Raw genomic sequence first — 14,799 nt, 5'->3', positions numbered from 1 at the left:
CTTTTTTTCCTCTTAATACTTCGACTGTATTCTTAAAATTGCTGCCGAGTTTTCTTGTAAAATTCTATTTTTAGAATGTGCCGTGGGCCAATAAAAAAAAAAAAAAAACTGCGGCGGGTCGGAAATGGCCCCTGGGTTGCACTTTGGACACCCCGGGCCTTATTTCATGAAACTCAAGCTAAATCCCATATCTGAAGATTTTTTACTTTCAGTGGTAAAGAATTACATCTTTGAAGGAGTAATTCAATTTATTTTGTGGGAAAGTCGCTCACAACTACGACTACGAAGTCATTTTCCCAACACTGTTCACACAACACACTCTAGTTTGCACGTTGCACATGACCACTGTGGAGGACAGACATGTGACATGTGACATGTGACATGTGACACAAACCATCAATCATAGCCTGAAGCAGGGGTTTTGTTCTTGGCGCTGAAGCACGACATGTACTGTACGTACTTTACGACCGCTTGGACTCGCATCGCAGACAAGACGACAGATAATCATCAAAGTCGGCTGGCTAAATTAGCCTCGAATTGCTACTGACGTCAATGATGCCATGCTTTACTCACAATGCTAGCTTTGTGGAAACACATTGTTACTTGCTACCAATGTCATCGTACTTGTCTGACGTTTGCCAACTGTCATATTTTATGGCCCCTAAGTCACTCTAGCTCTGGAGTGAGGTTCTCTCTGGGAGGGACCAGGAAGGATAGGATCAGGAATGAGTACATCATAGGACAGCACATGTTAGAGGTTTTGGAGATAAAGTCAGAGAGGCCAGACTGAGATGGTGTGGACATGTCCAGAGGAGAGATAGGGAATATATACTGTAGGTAGAAGGATGCTGAGTTTGGAACTGCCAGGCAGGAGGCCTAGAGGAAGACCAAAGAGGAGATTTATGGATGTAGTGAAAGAGGACATGAAGGTCGTTGGTGTGAGAGAAGAGGATGCAGAAGACAGGCTTAGATGGAGGCAATTGATTGGCTGTGGCGACCCCTGAAGGGAAAAGCTGAAAGGAGAAGAAGAAGAAGTCACTCCAGCGTATAAATGGCAACAGTTACAAAAATGCGTCATATGTACAGTAAGTCTTATATTGCATTCCAGCAATGCCTACAAAAGACCGCTCGGTGACCGTGTCGCTTTGCTAACACTGTTGCGAAGTACTCTGCAAAGCGTGAGTCATTTATGCTGAACTGGGGGGCTGCCTTTATGCTGAATAAGTGTGAATGTGTTACGTTAACACAGTCGACGCCTGTCGTCTGTGCTGTTGTGTACTTCAATGACTTAAATGCAGCTTCAATGTTGTGAAATCAAGTTCACAAACAAGTTAACAATAAAAGAGATTAGAACAATACATACAACTATATTCAAAATTCATTCATAAAAAAGAAATAATACAAAAAAATAAATCCAATAACAAGTGTCCACTATGTGTTCATCCTGTTGAGTGTGCTGTTGTGTGCTTGAATAACTTGCCTTTTCAAATTAAATGTCTCCTCTTCGTCTTGAATTTTGTGAAATAAATTTCAGAAATGATAAAATTAAATAGCAACAATACGTACAATTATTTCAAAATTCATCATAAATATTCATATTTGACAACAAATGACAAATAAAGACATAATAATAACAACAAGAATAAATGTGACTTGGAGTGCAGTGTGTGCTGCTGTGTACTGCAGTTGAATAGCTTGCCTTTCCAAATTAAATGTCTCACCTTGCTCTTGAATTCTGTGAAATAAAGTTCACAAAATAACAAGAAAATGAAGAAGACATTCAATTCTTTCCAAATTAAATGTCTCTTCTTGCTCTGACTTAAACAAACGCGACTGATACTCCGGAGTGACGTATCGTCTGGAAAACACGGTGATGAAGGTTTATTGACAGACGGCTTGACGCTGGAACACATTCATTCAATATGATTTCTATTATTCTATTATTGTTTTTAAATGCTAGGCTAAAAGCTAGAGCGACGAGGCCACCGCTACCAAGCCTGCTGCTCGCCATCGTCCGCTCCCTCGAAAACAAGATGGACGAACTACGAGCAAGGATTACAGCTCAACATGACATCAGGGAATGCTGTGTCCTCACCTTCACAGAAACCTGGCTGACGGAGGATATACCGGACTCGGCGATCCAGTTGGAATCATTTGCTGCTTACCAGGGAGATCGGACTTTAGCGTCTGGTAAACACAGAGGTGGCGGCGTCTGTGTTTACGTAAACAAACGGTGGTGCACAGATGTACAGAGAAGTTGTCTGTATGTTGGATAAAGGAATATAGAGATGTGGTCAGCCTTTCCAAAGTGGGGTCTTGGAACAGCCTTCAAAGCACCTTTCATGTTGCAGTAGACTTGGTCCAGGATGTTATTTTCCCTTGTGGGAAAGCTCACATGCTGGTAATATTTGGGGAGGACAGTCCTGAGGTTACAGTGGTTGAAATCGCCAGATATAATGAATACAGCGTCTGGGTGTTTGGTCTCGTGTTTATCAATGATGTCATGCAGGAGGCCTAGTGCATTAGCAGTGTTAGCTCATGGTGGGATGTAAACAGCAGTTAAATACACAGCGCTAAACTCACGAGGCAAATAAAAAGGTCTGCATTTTACCATAAGCCAAATCACACTTCCAGATGAGCTGAACGAGTTCTATGCCCGCTTTGACACCCAAACTCCTGATGAGCAGAGAGGGTGGCTGGACTTGGGGAGCACACAGGACTCACCTCTCATGGTGACATCAGCTGATGTGCGCAGGGTTCTGAACAAAACAAACCCACGAAAAGCAGCAGGCCCAGACAACATCTCAGGACGTGCACTTCGGGTTTGCTCATCAGAGCTAGCTGATGTGCTTGCTGACATATTTAAACTGTCGCTTGCACAAGCATCTGTAGTAGTATTAGTAGTAGTAGTAGTAGTACTTTATTAATCCCACAGCAGGGAAATTCACTTGTTACAGCAGCAAGCAAGATACACAAGTAAAGAATGCATAGTGACATAGTGAATACAAAATGGTTCAGGTGTTGTAGAGCCTGACAGCGGTCGGTATGAAGGACCTGTGGAACCTCTCCTTCTTACACCGTGGGTGTAACAGTCTGCTGCTGAAGGAGCTGCTAAGGGAACCCACAGTGTCATGTAGCGGGTGAGAGGTGTTGTCCATGATGGATGTCAGCTTAGCCAACATCCTTCTCTCCCCCACTTCCTCCACGGAGTCCAGAGGACCGTCCAGGACAGAGCTCGCTCTCCTGATCAGCCTATTGATCCTGCTCCTGTCCCTGTCCGTGCTGCCCCCTCTCCAGCAGCCCACAGCGTAGAAGATGGCTGAGGCCACCACAGAGTCATAAAAGGTCCGTAAAAGAGTCCTGCACACACCAAAGGACCTCAGTCTCCTCAGCAGGTGGAGGCGACTCTGGCCCTTCTTGTAGAGGACGTGGGTGTTGACGGACCAGTCCAGTTTGTTGTTAAGGTGAACACCCAGGAATTTGTAGCTGTCTACCAACTCTATGTCCGCTCCCTGGATGTTCACCGGTGTGAAGTGAGGTGTTTTCCTCTGGAAGTTAATGATCATCTCCTTTGTCTTGCTGGTGTTTAGTTGTAGCTGGTTAAGCTCACTCCAGCTGACAAAGTCCCTGATGACCGTCCTGTATTCCAGATCATTCCCCTCTGAAACATAACCAACGATGGCTGTGTCGCCGGAGAACTTCTGGATGTGACACTTGGTGGAGTTGTGTGTGAAGTCAGAGGTGTAGAGGGTGAAGAGGAAAGGGGAGAGCACCGTACCCTGAGGGGCACCTGTGCTGCAGAGTACCATGTCAGACACACAGTGACGCAGCCTCACATACTGTGGTCTGTTGGTGAGGTAGTCTATAACCCATGCAGTCAGGTGTTGGTCCACTCCCACACTCTCCATCTTCACTCTGAGTAGTGACGGCTGGATGGTGTTAAAGGCACTGGAGAAGTCAAAAACCATGACCCTCACAGCGTTCCCGCTGTCCTCCAGGTGTAGCAGTGATCTGTGCAGCAGGTAGATCAGTGCGTCGTCCACTCCGATCCGAGGCCGGTAAGCAAACTGCAGGGGGTCCAGCTGAGTGCCCACCAGGGGTCGCAGGTGCTGCAGTACCGACCTGCTTTAAGTCCACCACCATAGTGCCCGTACCCAAGAAGAGCAAAGTGACCAGCTTGAATGACTATCGCCCTATAGCACTCACTCCTATTGTTATGAAGTGCTTTGAAAGAATAGTCATGACCCACATCAAAAAGAGCATCCCGGCAACTGTGGAACCCTACAGTTTGCATACCGCCAGAACCGGTCCACGGATGATGCAGTCAACACTGCCATCCACACAGCCCTTTCTCACCTACAGGGCCAGGACACATACGTCAGAATGCTATTTATAGACTATAGCTCTGCTTTTAATACAGTCAGTCCCCACAAACTCACAAATAAGCTCCTCACACTTGGCCTGTCACCCTCCCTCTGTAACTGGGTGTTTAACTTTCTAACAGGCAGGCCCCAGTCAGTCAGAGTCCACAATCGCACATCCAGCTCAAGAATTGTGAGCACTGGGACCCCCCAGGGGTGTGTGCTGAGTCCGCTCCTCTACACGCTCTTCACCTACGATTGCGTGGCCTCCCAGAACAACACCAGCATTATTCAATTTGCGGATGACACTACAGTCATCGGCCTGATCACTGGTGGTGTTGAAACATCATACAGAAGAGAGGTGGCGGACCTCATAGCTTGGTGTCGTGATAACAATCTCCTTCTCAGTACAGATAAGACTAAAGAGATGATCATCGACCCAAGAACAAGGGAAAAGGAGCCGCATAGACCCCTGTTTATTGATGAGACTGAGGTGGAGAGGGTGAAAACCTTCAAGTTCCTTGGCACACACATCAGCGAGGACCTCACCTGGTCTCACAACACCCAACAAATTCTGAAGAAGTCCCAAAGGAGACTGTACTTCCTGAGAAGACTGAGGAAATTTGGCATGTCCACCACAATCCTGAGTTGCTTCTACAGATGCACTATGGAAAGTGTCCTTACCGCCTCCATCACTGTTTGGTACGGTAACTGTACAACACGTGATAGGAAGGCACTCCAGCGGGTGATCAAGACCTCACAGAACATTGTTGGGGCAGCCCTCCCCTCACTGCAAGACATTTATAAAACTAGAGTCCTACGAAGAACACACAACCTCATCAAGGACAGCACACATCCACAACACTCATTATTCACACTCCTACCGTCAGGCAGACGCTACAGGAGTTTGAAGTCCAGGACCACAAGGCTGGCAAACAGCTTTTACCCACAGGCCATCAGGCTTCTCAACGAAGCACTCACACACGCTGTACGCAACACACGCACACACTCATAGCACTTTATTTATTTATTTATTTTTTTTTTTTTTATTTGTTTGTTTGTATTATTTATCTGTATTAATGTCTCTTCTGTTGTTGCTTAATTTATTGGTATTTATGTTTCTTATGTTCTTATTCTTTCTTGTGTTTTCTTTCTTTCTTGGGAGAATGAACAGAATAAGAATTTCATTGCTTAGTATAACTACTGTTTTACTATGCATATGACAATTTGAATCTTGAATCTAAATGCGGCATTTAAATGAGACATCCAATTGCTTGTCACCTTCCTGGTGTCTGCAAAGAATGACTAGTTTGACATGATTGTAGTTTATTAACTCATTCAACCACAGACATTTTTCTAAAGACAACCTCTTCAGTCACGACCATTTTCGACAATTTTGACTGAATTTTCAAGGTGCACAGAACATTGTGTTCTAAGGCTACATAAACATGGAACCTAGCAAAATAAAGACTAGACTCCCGTCTTTCATCAAGAAAAAAAGTTTGTTCCAACTTGTTTCCGTTCTTTAGTAACCAGCAGTGGAACGTCGGTAAGTTTCAGGAAAATATCAGTTCCTCACTACAAAAGGGGGAAAACCAGCTTTTTCTGAAAAGATACTTTTCAAGCATAACTTTCACTTAACACAGTTTTTTTGCTTTCATGGCAGCTCAAATATCTAAACAACTACACCAACACCAATTTATGTACAAATATAACACCATGAACTCTTTACAGTTTTCACATTTGGAACTAAACTGTGTGCACGCGCATGTGAATGCGTAAAAATGCCCCTACAGTGCATAACCTTCTGCACGCTACAGTCCTCCACGCTCTCTCGCTTCCTCTTCGCTGTCAAGCGCGTTAACACATGCAAAGGACGCATGCCGAGCTCTTATCAAACGCACCTCTGCCACCTTCTGGCCGTTTCCATGGCTTAAAAACTGCATGAAAAGTCACCTCTTTTACGGTGCACTTGCGTCATCACCTGTTTTTGCCTCTGGCGCAAAAAGAACGTAAAAGACGTAGAAATACGACTTTGGTATTGAATGAGCTGAAGAGCAGTGAACATATACTTCCACGTGCTTTGGAGGGATGGTGAACATGGAAGTACACAGTAAATGTATTCATGACAACACACATGACAGGAAGGATGCATATGCTTCCATGACCCACTGCTACACTCCACTATTCTTTCCCAAGGCGCTTTTGGCGGGGAATGCAACGCAAGGCTCGTGATGGCGACGTGTAAACAGCATGCCACACAGACAAGGGCCGTGTACACTCACCAAAACAGTCGCCACATTGTTGGGGAAGACTTTAGCTGAGAGGGCAAAGGAAGAGGTCATGGCGGCCGCGAAGCCCACGGCGTCCACAGACCTCACAATGATGCACAGAGCGATGAAAGCGGGGCCCGCGGGAACTCTGTCCAGTAGCCTGCAGGGGGCGCAAACGCAAGCCGTCAGCCTTTTACAAAGGACCCACATGTGTTTAGTCCAAGACTGTCATGGTCACCCGAAGAGAATGGTGCAGCCCGACGACAGAAAGAGTCCCATGATGAGCATCATCTTGGCGCCAATTTGAACAATCTGCCACAGACGAGCACACAAAGCGTCAAAGCAAAAGCATGTCAACACGGAAGAACAGGTGTGCGACTTACATATCGGCCCAGGATCAGCGAGCCAATCAGGTTGGATACGGCGTAGCAGCCAAATATGATGCCCACCACCATCTGGGACGCTCCTTTCTTTTCTGCCTGGGCGCAAACAGTCATGTGACACGTCTAAAGACGTCACGGCAAGTGCGGGTGCCCCCCACATTGCTGTATTTTTCATTTTACATACGACTTTCATAGCCGGAACCACGTTGGTGTAGTATGCCCTCGCTTGTTCTGCCGTCGTATTTTTATCATCCCTTTTCATCCTTGGGTTGTACCGAAATGATGCATCAAATTTGACCATTTTGTCCATTCTCAACCTTTGGAGTCACGGCCATGCACTCTCATGGAGTTGTTACCTACCTAGCGCTCACGCTAGCACGCGTGCATACGACAAGGACACGTCTTTGAAATGTTCTAAACGTGTATCCCTTTTCAAGGAATCTTTCATTCTGTCCTTTAATATGCTTGTTTTACATTTATTCAAAGAGCGGTATCCAAACATTTTTGCAGTGAAAAAGGAAAAGGATTGTAAAGCAACACATGGAGATACGTGAAGACGTGATATATATTTCAGGAAAAAAGTGCATCTCAGCTTTGTCGTACAGGTGAAAAAGTCTTTTATTAATATCAACTTCACTCTTTGCTCTTTTTTTACAGTCTTTTGTGTTGTTGTTTTTTTTTTATTGTATTTATTTATGTCTTCTTACATAATCGTCATAAATTTGCTTCTAGTAATATTTTCGCTTTATTCCCCTAATATTTTGACTTTCATCCCATATCCCTACTTTTTTTCCCAGGCTAATTTTCCGAAAATAACAACTTTATTTGTTTTTTTTCCTCATATTTTAATAATAATAATAATAATATTGTTTTTAATATTTCAGCTCTATGCTACTAAAATGACATTGCTTTTCCTCATATTATGAGTTCATTCTCATAAAAAAATTGTGACCTTTTTTTCCTCTCAACAGAATACTTTTTCTGTCTTTCTCTCTTTTTTCATTTCTGTTGTTCTTTTTTAATAATTTTCCAACTGTACATTTTCTTGTGTCGATGATGACTTTATTCTCACAATATTTTGACTTAATTCTCGTCACATGATATTATTTTTCTGCAACCTAATTTTCCAAAAATTCAATTGCTGTTTTGTTTTTCATATTATGACTTTAAAAAAATGTCTTTTTTTCTTTCATATTTCAACTTTATTGTACTAAAATGACTTTATTTTATATTATATCATTATATGATATTTGCATTAGTCATTATTGTCATAAAATAATTAACTTAATAATAATAATGAACTTTTTTCTCTTGCTGTTTTGACTTTATTGTTCTAAAATTACCGCTGATTTTACCACTTGTGTTGTTTTTTTTTTGTTGCTGTTTTTTTTTTTTAGTTTCCTTTTTAAATCAATTTTTTTAAATGTGCCACGGGCCCATAAAGAAAAACAACTGTGGGCTGCAAACGGTCCCCAGGCCGCACTTTGGACGCCCTCGTTTAATACAATACAATGAAGTTTATGGTTTATTAGGCTACGATATTCATGTGAACATGTCAAAAATCTTCCCAGACATGAGTTGGCTAGCTGCACGGCCAAGTGAAATTATAATTTAGCGCTCACACAACACAGTTGAATACACTTGCAATTGCACGTGCAATATACAATTTCTTACAATGCCTGCATGATCGTAAAATTAGCATAAACATTTAAGTAGCTGATTTCGTCAAGAAGCAGCTTTGTGAGATGTGAGACTCGCATGCTGCCGCCTACTAATTCGAAGTGTGACATCATACTAGTATGTTCTGCAGTCTGATTTTGGAGTATTTCTTTTCCATCTTTGGGTTATATTTAAGCTACAAAATTATTCGGATCCAAATTCCTGATGACAGAATTTTAACAAAGTAAGGTTCCTAATTTATAAATGGAATATTTTGGTAGTTAGAACATAGAAAACCTGTTTACCACCATCTAAATACACTTTTTAACATTATTAGAGCCCTCTAGAAATGAAATAACACCCCTATAGTCACCTTTACACTCCTATTACCCAATATAGTAGACATAAGAGAAAATAAGACACACACAACATAGAAAACCTGTTTAAGATCTTCTAAATATGCTTTTTAAACATTATTAGAGTCCTCTTGTGCAAACAAATGTGGCCATTATGCTGCCCCCTACTGGTTGGTGGTGTTCATGATAAAGTATTGTGCAAGCGTGATCTCCAGAGAAAAATGTGCCTCAAAAGTCCAACCAGATTTGGATAGTGCGTTTGGCTTTTTATTTGGATTTCATTAGAAAAAATGTTGACAGACATGCACTTGGCAGGCCACTTTTGTTACCGTTTTGCCCATGTGGGATCCAGATTTGCGGGAAAAATAGCCGATATTACGTGGCCTATAAGCACTCGTTTCAGGGCTTTGCTGGTCATTGGTCCACCGGGACCACAGCTGACCTCCTGCAAGGCTGACCTTTTGACCACTGAGAATAAAAAGAGTGACTGACTGCGTGTTTTTATGATCCGTCTCACGTGATTAGTAATTATGCCTCGAGCACGAGGATGCCATTAATCTACTTTATTACATCTCCTCACTCCTTTCATGCTCTCCATCGGCGGCGGCAACTGATTCAAGATTCAAGAGTTTTATTGTCATATGGATAGTAAAACAGGCAGTTATACTATGCAATGAAATTCTTATTCTGTTCATTCTCCCAAGAAAAGAAAGAAAACACAAGAAAGAATAAGAACATAAACATAAATACCAATAAATTAAGCAACAACAACAGAAGAGACATTAATACAGATAAATGATACAAATAAATAAATAAATACATAAAAGTGCTATGAGTGTGTGCGTGTGTTGCGTGCGGCGTGTGTGAGTGCTTCGTTGAGAAGCCTGATGGCCTGTGGGTAAAAGCTGTTTGCCAGCCTTGTGGTCCTGGACTTCAAACTCCTGTAGCGTCTGCCTGACGGTAGGAGTGTGAATAATGAGTGTTGTGGATGTGTGCTGTCCTTGATGAGGTTGTGTGTTCTTCGTAGGACTCTAGTTTTATAAATGTCTTGCAGTGAGGGGAGGGCTGCCCCAACAATGTTCTCTGAGGTCTTGATCACCCGCTGGAGTGCCTTCCTATCACGTGTTGTACAGTTACCGTACCAAACAGTGATGGAGGCGGTAAGGACACTTTCCATAGTGCATCTGTAGAAGCAACTCAGGATTGTGGTGGACATGCCAAATTTCCTCAGTCTTCTCAGGAAGTACAGTCTCCTTTGGGACTTCTTCAGAATTTGTTGGGTGTTGTGAGACCAGGTGAGGTCCTCGCTGATGTGTGTGCCAAGGAACTTGAAGGTTTTCACCCTCTCCACCTCAGTCTCATCAATAAACAGGGGTCTATGCGGCTCCTTTTCCCTTGTTCTTGGGTCGATGATCATCTCTTTAGTCTTTATCTGTATTGAGAAGGAGATTGTTATCACGACACCAAGCTATGAGGTCCGCCACCTCTCTTCTGTATGATGTTTCAACACCACCAGTGATCAGTCCGATGACTGTAGTGTCATCCGCAAATTTAATGATGCTGGTGTTGTTCTGGGAGGCCACGCAATCGTAGGTGAAGAGCGTGTAGAGGAGCGGACTCAGCACACACCCCTGTGGGGTCCCAGTGGCCAAGTCTGAGGAGCTTATTTGTGAGTTTGTGGGGGCTGACTGTATTAAAAGCAGAGCTATAGTCTATAAATAGCATTCTGACGTATGTGTCCTGGCCCTGTAGGTGAGAAAGGGCTGTGTGGATGGCAGTGTTGACTGCATCATCCGTGGACCGGTTCTGGCGATATGCAAACTGTAGAGGGTCCACAGTTGCCGGGATGCTCTTTTTGATGTGGGTCATGACTATTCTTTCAAAGCACTTCATAACAATAGGAGTGAGTGCTATAGGGTGATAGTCATTCAAGCAGGTCACGTTGCTCTTCTTGGGTACGGGCACTATGGTGGTGGACTTAAAGCAGGTCGGTACAGATGCTTGTGCAAGCGACAGGTTAAATATGTCAGCAAGCACATCAGCTAGCTCTGATGAGCAAACCCGAAGTGCACGTCCTGAGATGTTGTCTGGGCCTGCTGCTTTTCGTGGGTTTGTTTTGTTCAGAACCCTGCGCACATCAGCTGATGTCACCATGAGAGGTGAGTCCTGTGTGCTCCCCAAGTTCAGCCACCCTCTCTGTTCATCAGGAGTTTGGGTGTCAAAGCGGGCATAAAAGTCATTCAGCTCATCAGGAAGTGTGGTTTGGCTGGACGTTCCCCACAAGGGAAAATAACATCCTGGACCAAGTCTACAGCAACATGAAAGGTGCTTTGAAGGCTGTTCCAAGACCCCACTTTGGAGAGGCCGACCACATCTCCATATTCCTTTTTCCAACATACAGACAACTTTTTAAACAAGCTTTCTTAAACAACTTCTTAAAAAGCAGCAGGCCCAGACAACATCTCAGGACGTGCACTTCGGGTTTGCTCATCAGAGCTAGCTGATGTGCTTGCTGACATATTTAACCTGTCGCTTGCACAAGCATCTGTACCGACCTGCTTTAAGTCCACCACCATAGTGCCCGTACCCAAGAAGAGCAACGTGACCTGCTTGAATGACTATCGCCCTATAGCACTCACTCCTATTGTTATGAAGTGCTTTGAAAGAATAGTCATGACCCACATCAAAAAGAGCATCCCGGCAACTGTGGACCCTCTACAGTTTGCATATCGCCAGAACCGGTCCACGGATGATGCAGTCAACACTGCCATCCACACAGCCCTTTCTCACCTACAGGGCCAGGACACATACGTCAGAATGCTATTTATAGACTATAGCTCTGCTTTTAATACAGTCAGCCCCCACAAACTCACAAATAAGCTCCTCAGACTTGGCCACTGGGACCCCACAGGGGTGTGTGCTGAGTCCGCTCCTCTACACGCTCTTCACCTACGATTGCGTGGCCTCCCAGAACAACACCAGCATCATTAAATTTGCGGATGACACTACAGTCATCGGACTGATCACTGGTGGTGTTGAAACATCATACAGAAGAGAGGTGGCGGACCTCATAGCTTGGTGTCGTGATAACAATCTCCTTCTCAATACAGATAAGACTAAAGAGATGATCATCGACCCAAGAACAAGGGAAAAGGAGCCGCATAAACCCCCTGAGACTGAGGTGAAGAGGGTGAAAACCTTCAAGTTCCTTGGCACACACATCAGCGAGGACCTCACCTGGTCTCACAACACCCAACAAATTCTGAAGAAGTCCCAAAGGAGACTGTACTTCCTGAGAAGACTGAGGAAATTTGGCATGTCCACCACAATCCTGAGTTGCTTCTACAGATGCACTATGGAAAGTGTCCTTACCGCCTCCATCACTGTTTGGTACGGTAACTGTACAACACGTGATAGGAAGGCACTCCAGCGGGTGATCAAGACCTCACAGAACATTGTTGGGGCAGCCCTCCCCTCACTGCAAGACATTTATAAAACTAGAGTCCTACGAAGAACACACAACCTCATCAAGGACAGCACACATCCACAACACTCATTATTCACACTCCTACCGTCAGGCAGACGCTACAGGAGTTTGAAGTCCAGGACCACAATGTGGTGTGCTGTGTGCTGCGTTGCTGCCCTCTCCTCTGCTCATGTTTGCAGTACACCCGCCACACCATCATGAGGAGCGGATTAGCAACACCTGGAGGTGATTAGCGGGACTGCTCTTAAGACATGAGATCTCCAGACACCGTTGCCAGATTGTTGATTCTCAATCCTCAACCCAGGCGTCCTCTGCTACCATCTTATGCTATTTGTCTCTGTACTAGTTAGCTCTGCTAGTTAGTTTCTCCCTGCTTAGATTACTAAGCAGCGTAAGCATTGTGCTAGAACTATCCTGCTTGATTACTCAGCAGCGTTTTTTGTTACTAGCTCTACCCCTTTTGGTAGCTCCCTTTGTTATTCTGCCTTTTTCCCGTCTCCATTCGGGTCACCTTTTGTTGCCCCATTCCTTGTTTGTATTTTTGCTACTTTTGTTATCCTTTTAGTTTGGAATAAACTGTTTCCAAACATCACGTCGACTCCCGCATCTTGGAATCCCACCTGCGGCTCACTCCGTTCATAACACACAAGTTCTTATTCTTTCTTGTGTTTTCTTTCTTTTCTTGGGAGAATGAACAGAATAAGAATTTCATTGCATAGTATAACTGCTGTTTTACTATGCATATGACAATAAAACTCTTGAATCTTGAATCTTATCACAGCTCCATCTGCTGGCTGCAGTGGGTCAGTGCCTTGTTTGGCCGCCCCAATGCGAGCTGACTGTAACTAAAATCTTTGATTCCTTTTTATGTGGGCCTCATATTAACTTACAAACTTTTGTAGCTTGTACCGATTCGTAACACCACATTAATTTTTTCAAACATTTTATCACCGCAGCTCCATCTGAAACCACTCGTGGGTCACTGACCCTCTTCGCCCCAAAGCGAGCAGGCTGTAACTGCCAGAAATAAAAAAAAAACAAGATCCTTGACACACACTTTTATCTGGGCCTAAAATTGACTTTAAAAAATACTGACATGATTTGTAGTTTGTTAACGACAAATATATTTTGTAACACCCAATCCCAATCCCCCAATCACAGCTCCATCTGCTGGCTCGAGTGGGTCACTGCCCCACTTGGCCCCAAAGCAAGCAGACTGTAACAGTCAAACATTTAAAAATAAATTCCTTGACACATACTTTTATGTGGAGCTAATGCTGCCTTGCATTGCACACTAACATGACTTTGCAGCTCATGATTCTTACAGCGGGTCGCTGCCCCGCTTGGCCTCGATGCAAGCATACTGTGATGGCCAAATGTATGAAAATATATTCACACTTTTTCTTCCAGGTCCCTTGCGACACTCGTCGCCAATATTTTCGTGGAAATGGATTCATACACGCCGTACGCAACACACGCACACACTCATAGCACTTTATTATTTATTTATTGATTTATTTATTTGTATTATGTATCTGTATTAATGTCTCTTCTGTTGTTGTTGCTTAATTTATTGGTATTTATATTTCTTATGTTCTTATTCTTTCTTGTGTTTTCTTTCTTTTCTTGGGAGAATGAACAGAATAAGAATTTCATTGCATAGTATAACTGCCTGTTTTACTATGCACATGACAATAAAACTCTTGAATCTTGAATACACAATCACGCTAAATAGCGAGTGAGCTTCCTCGCCTTTGTTTATTTATCGAACAATATGTTTATTATACTGTATGTTGTGTTGCAGGCATAAGTTTGACCTTGAAGGCAGAAGGTCTCACCTCAATGGGGAAGAAAGGACCTAGTATGGAGTAGCAGATCATGGAGCTGAAGTTGACAGATGCCATGGATATCAAGGTGAGGGTCTGCTGTCTTGTCATCCTCGTGGGACGATCTGTCGAGTCCTCTGATGAAAAGCAATTTCCAAACACAAACACGTTGGGAAAACACGGTCATCAATTCCAACCGTTTGTCCAACACTTCACCAACCCTGACGCTGAGAATCCGCGTCCTGCTGCATTTTCTTTGGTTTCTTATTGAAGGTGGTCAGCGGTTTTGCGTTCAAATGTTCCCACAGTAAGACAGACGCAAACTTTTACGATCAACTACTCAAACTCGACCGCAGACTGTATTTCCTGAATGAAGTTAAAATAGCGCAGGAGGAACTTCCGTTGAAGCGTCACAATAAAAGCCCGGTAGTGACGATAAGAGCGTCACCTTCAT

The 14,799-nt window shown here is 43.7% G+C and overlaps 1 protein-coding gene across 6 annotated transcripts in view; it reads right to left on the bottom strand.

The window, feature by feature from the left end:
- Nucleotides 1-14,736, bottom strand: part of slc18b1 (solute carrier family 18 member B1) — a 25,586-nt gene extending 10,850 nt beyond the window's left edge. For 5 of the 6 annotated variants that reach the window (XM_054797151.1, XM_054797153.1, XM_054797152.1 and 2 more), the window contains exons 1-5: nucleotides 14,566-14,736; nucleotides 14,358-14,482; nucleotides 7,018-7,113; nucleotides 6,873-6,946; nucleotides 6,647-6,794 (exon numbers count right to left, since the gene is read on the bottom strand). In XM_054797151.1, the coding sequence (XP_054653126.1) occupies nucleotides 6,647-6,794; nucleotides 6,873-6,946; nucleotides 7,018-7,113; nucleotides 14,358-14,482; nucleotides 14,566-14,596 (474 nt within the window). In that variant the 5' untranslated portion in view covers nucleotides 14,597-14,736. Of the gene's footprint in view, nucleotides 1-6,646; nucleotides 6,795-6,872; nucleotides 6,947-7,017; nucleotides 7,114-14,357 lie in introns of all 6 variants that reach the window. The other variant, XM_054797156.1, reaches the window with a different exon arrangement.
- Nucleotides 14,737-14,799: the final 63 nt, after the last annotated feature.

The sequence above is a fragment of the Dunckerocampus dactyliophorus genome, chromosome 13, assembly GCF_027744805.1.
Source record: "Dunckerocampus dactyliophorus isolate RoL2022-P2 chromosome 13, RoL_Ddac_1.1, whole genome shotgun sequence".
NCBI lineage: Eukaryota > Metazoa > Chordata > Actinopteri > Syngnathiformes > Syngnathidae > Dunckerocampus > Dunckerocampus dactyliophorus.
The sequence above is the reverse complement of the archived record's forward strand: the minus strand, read 5'-3'. Positions and strand labels throughout refer to the sequence as shown.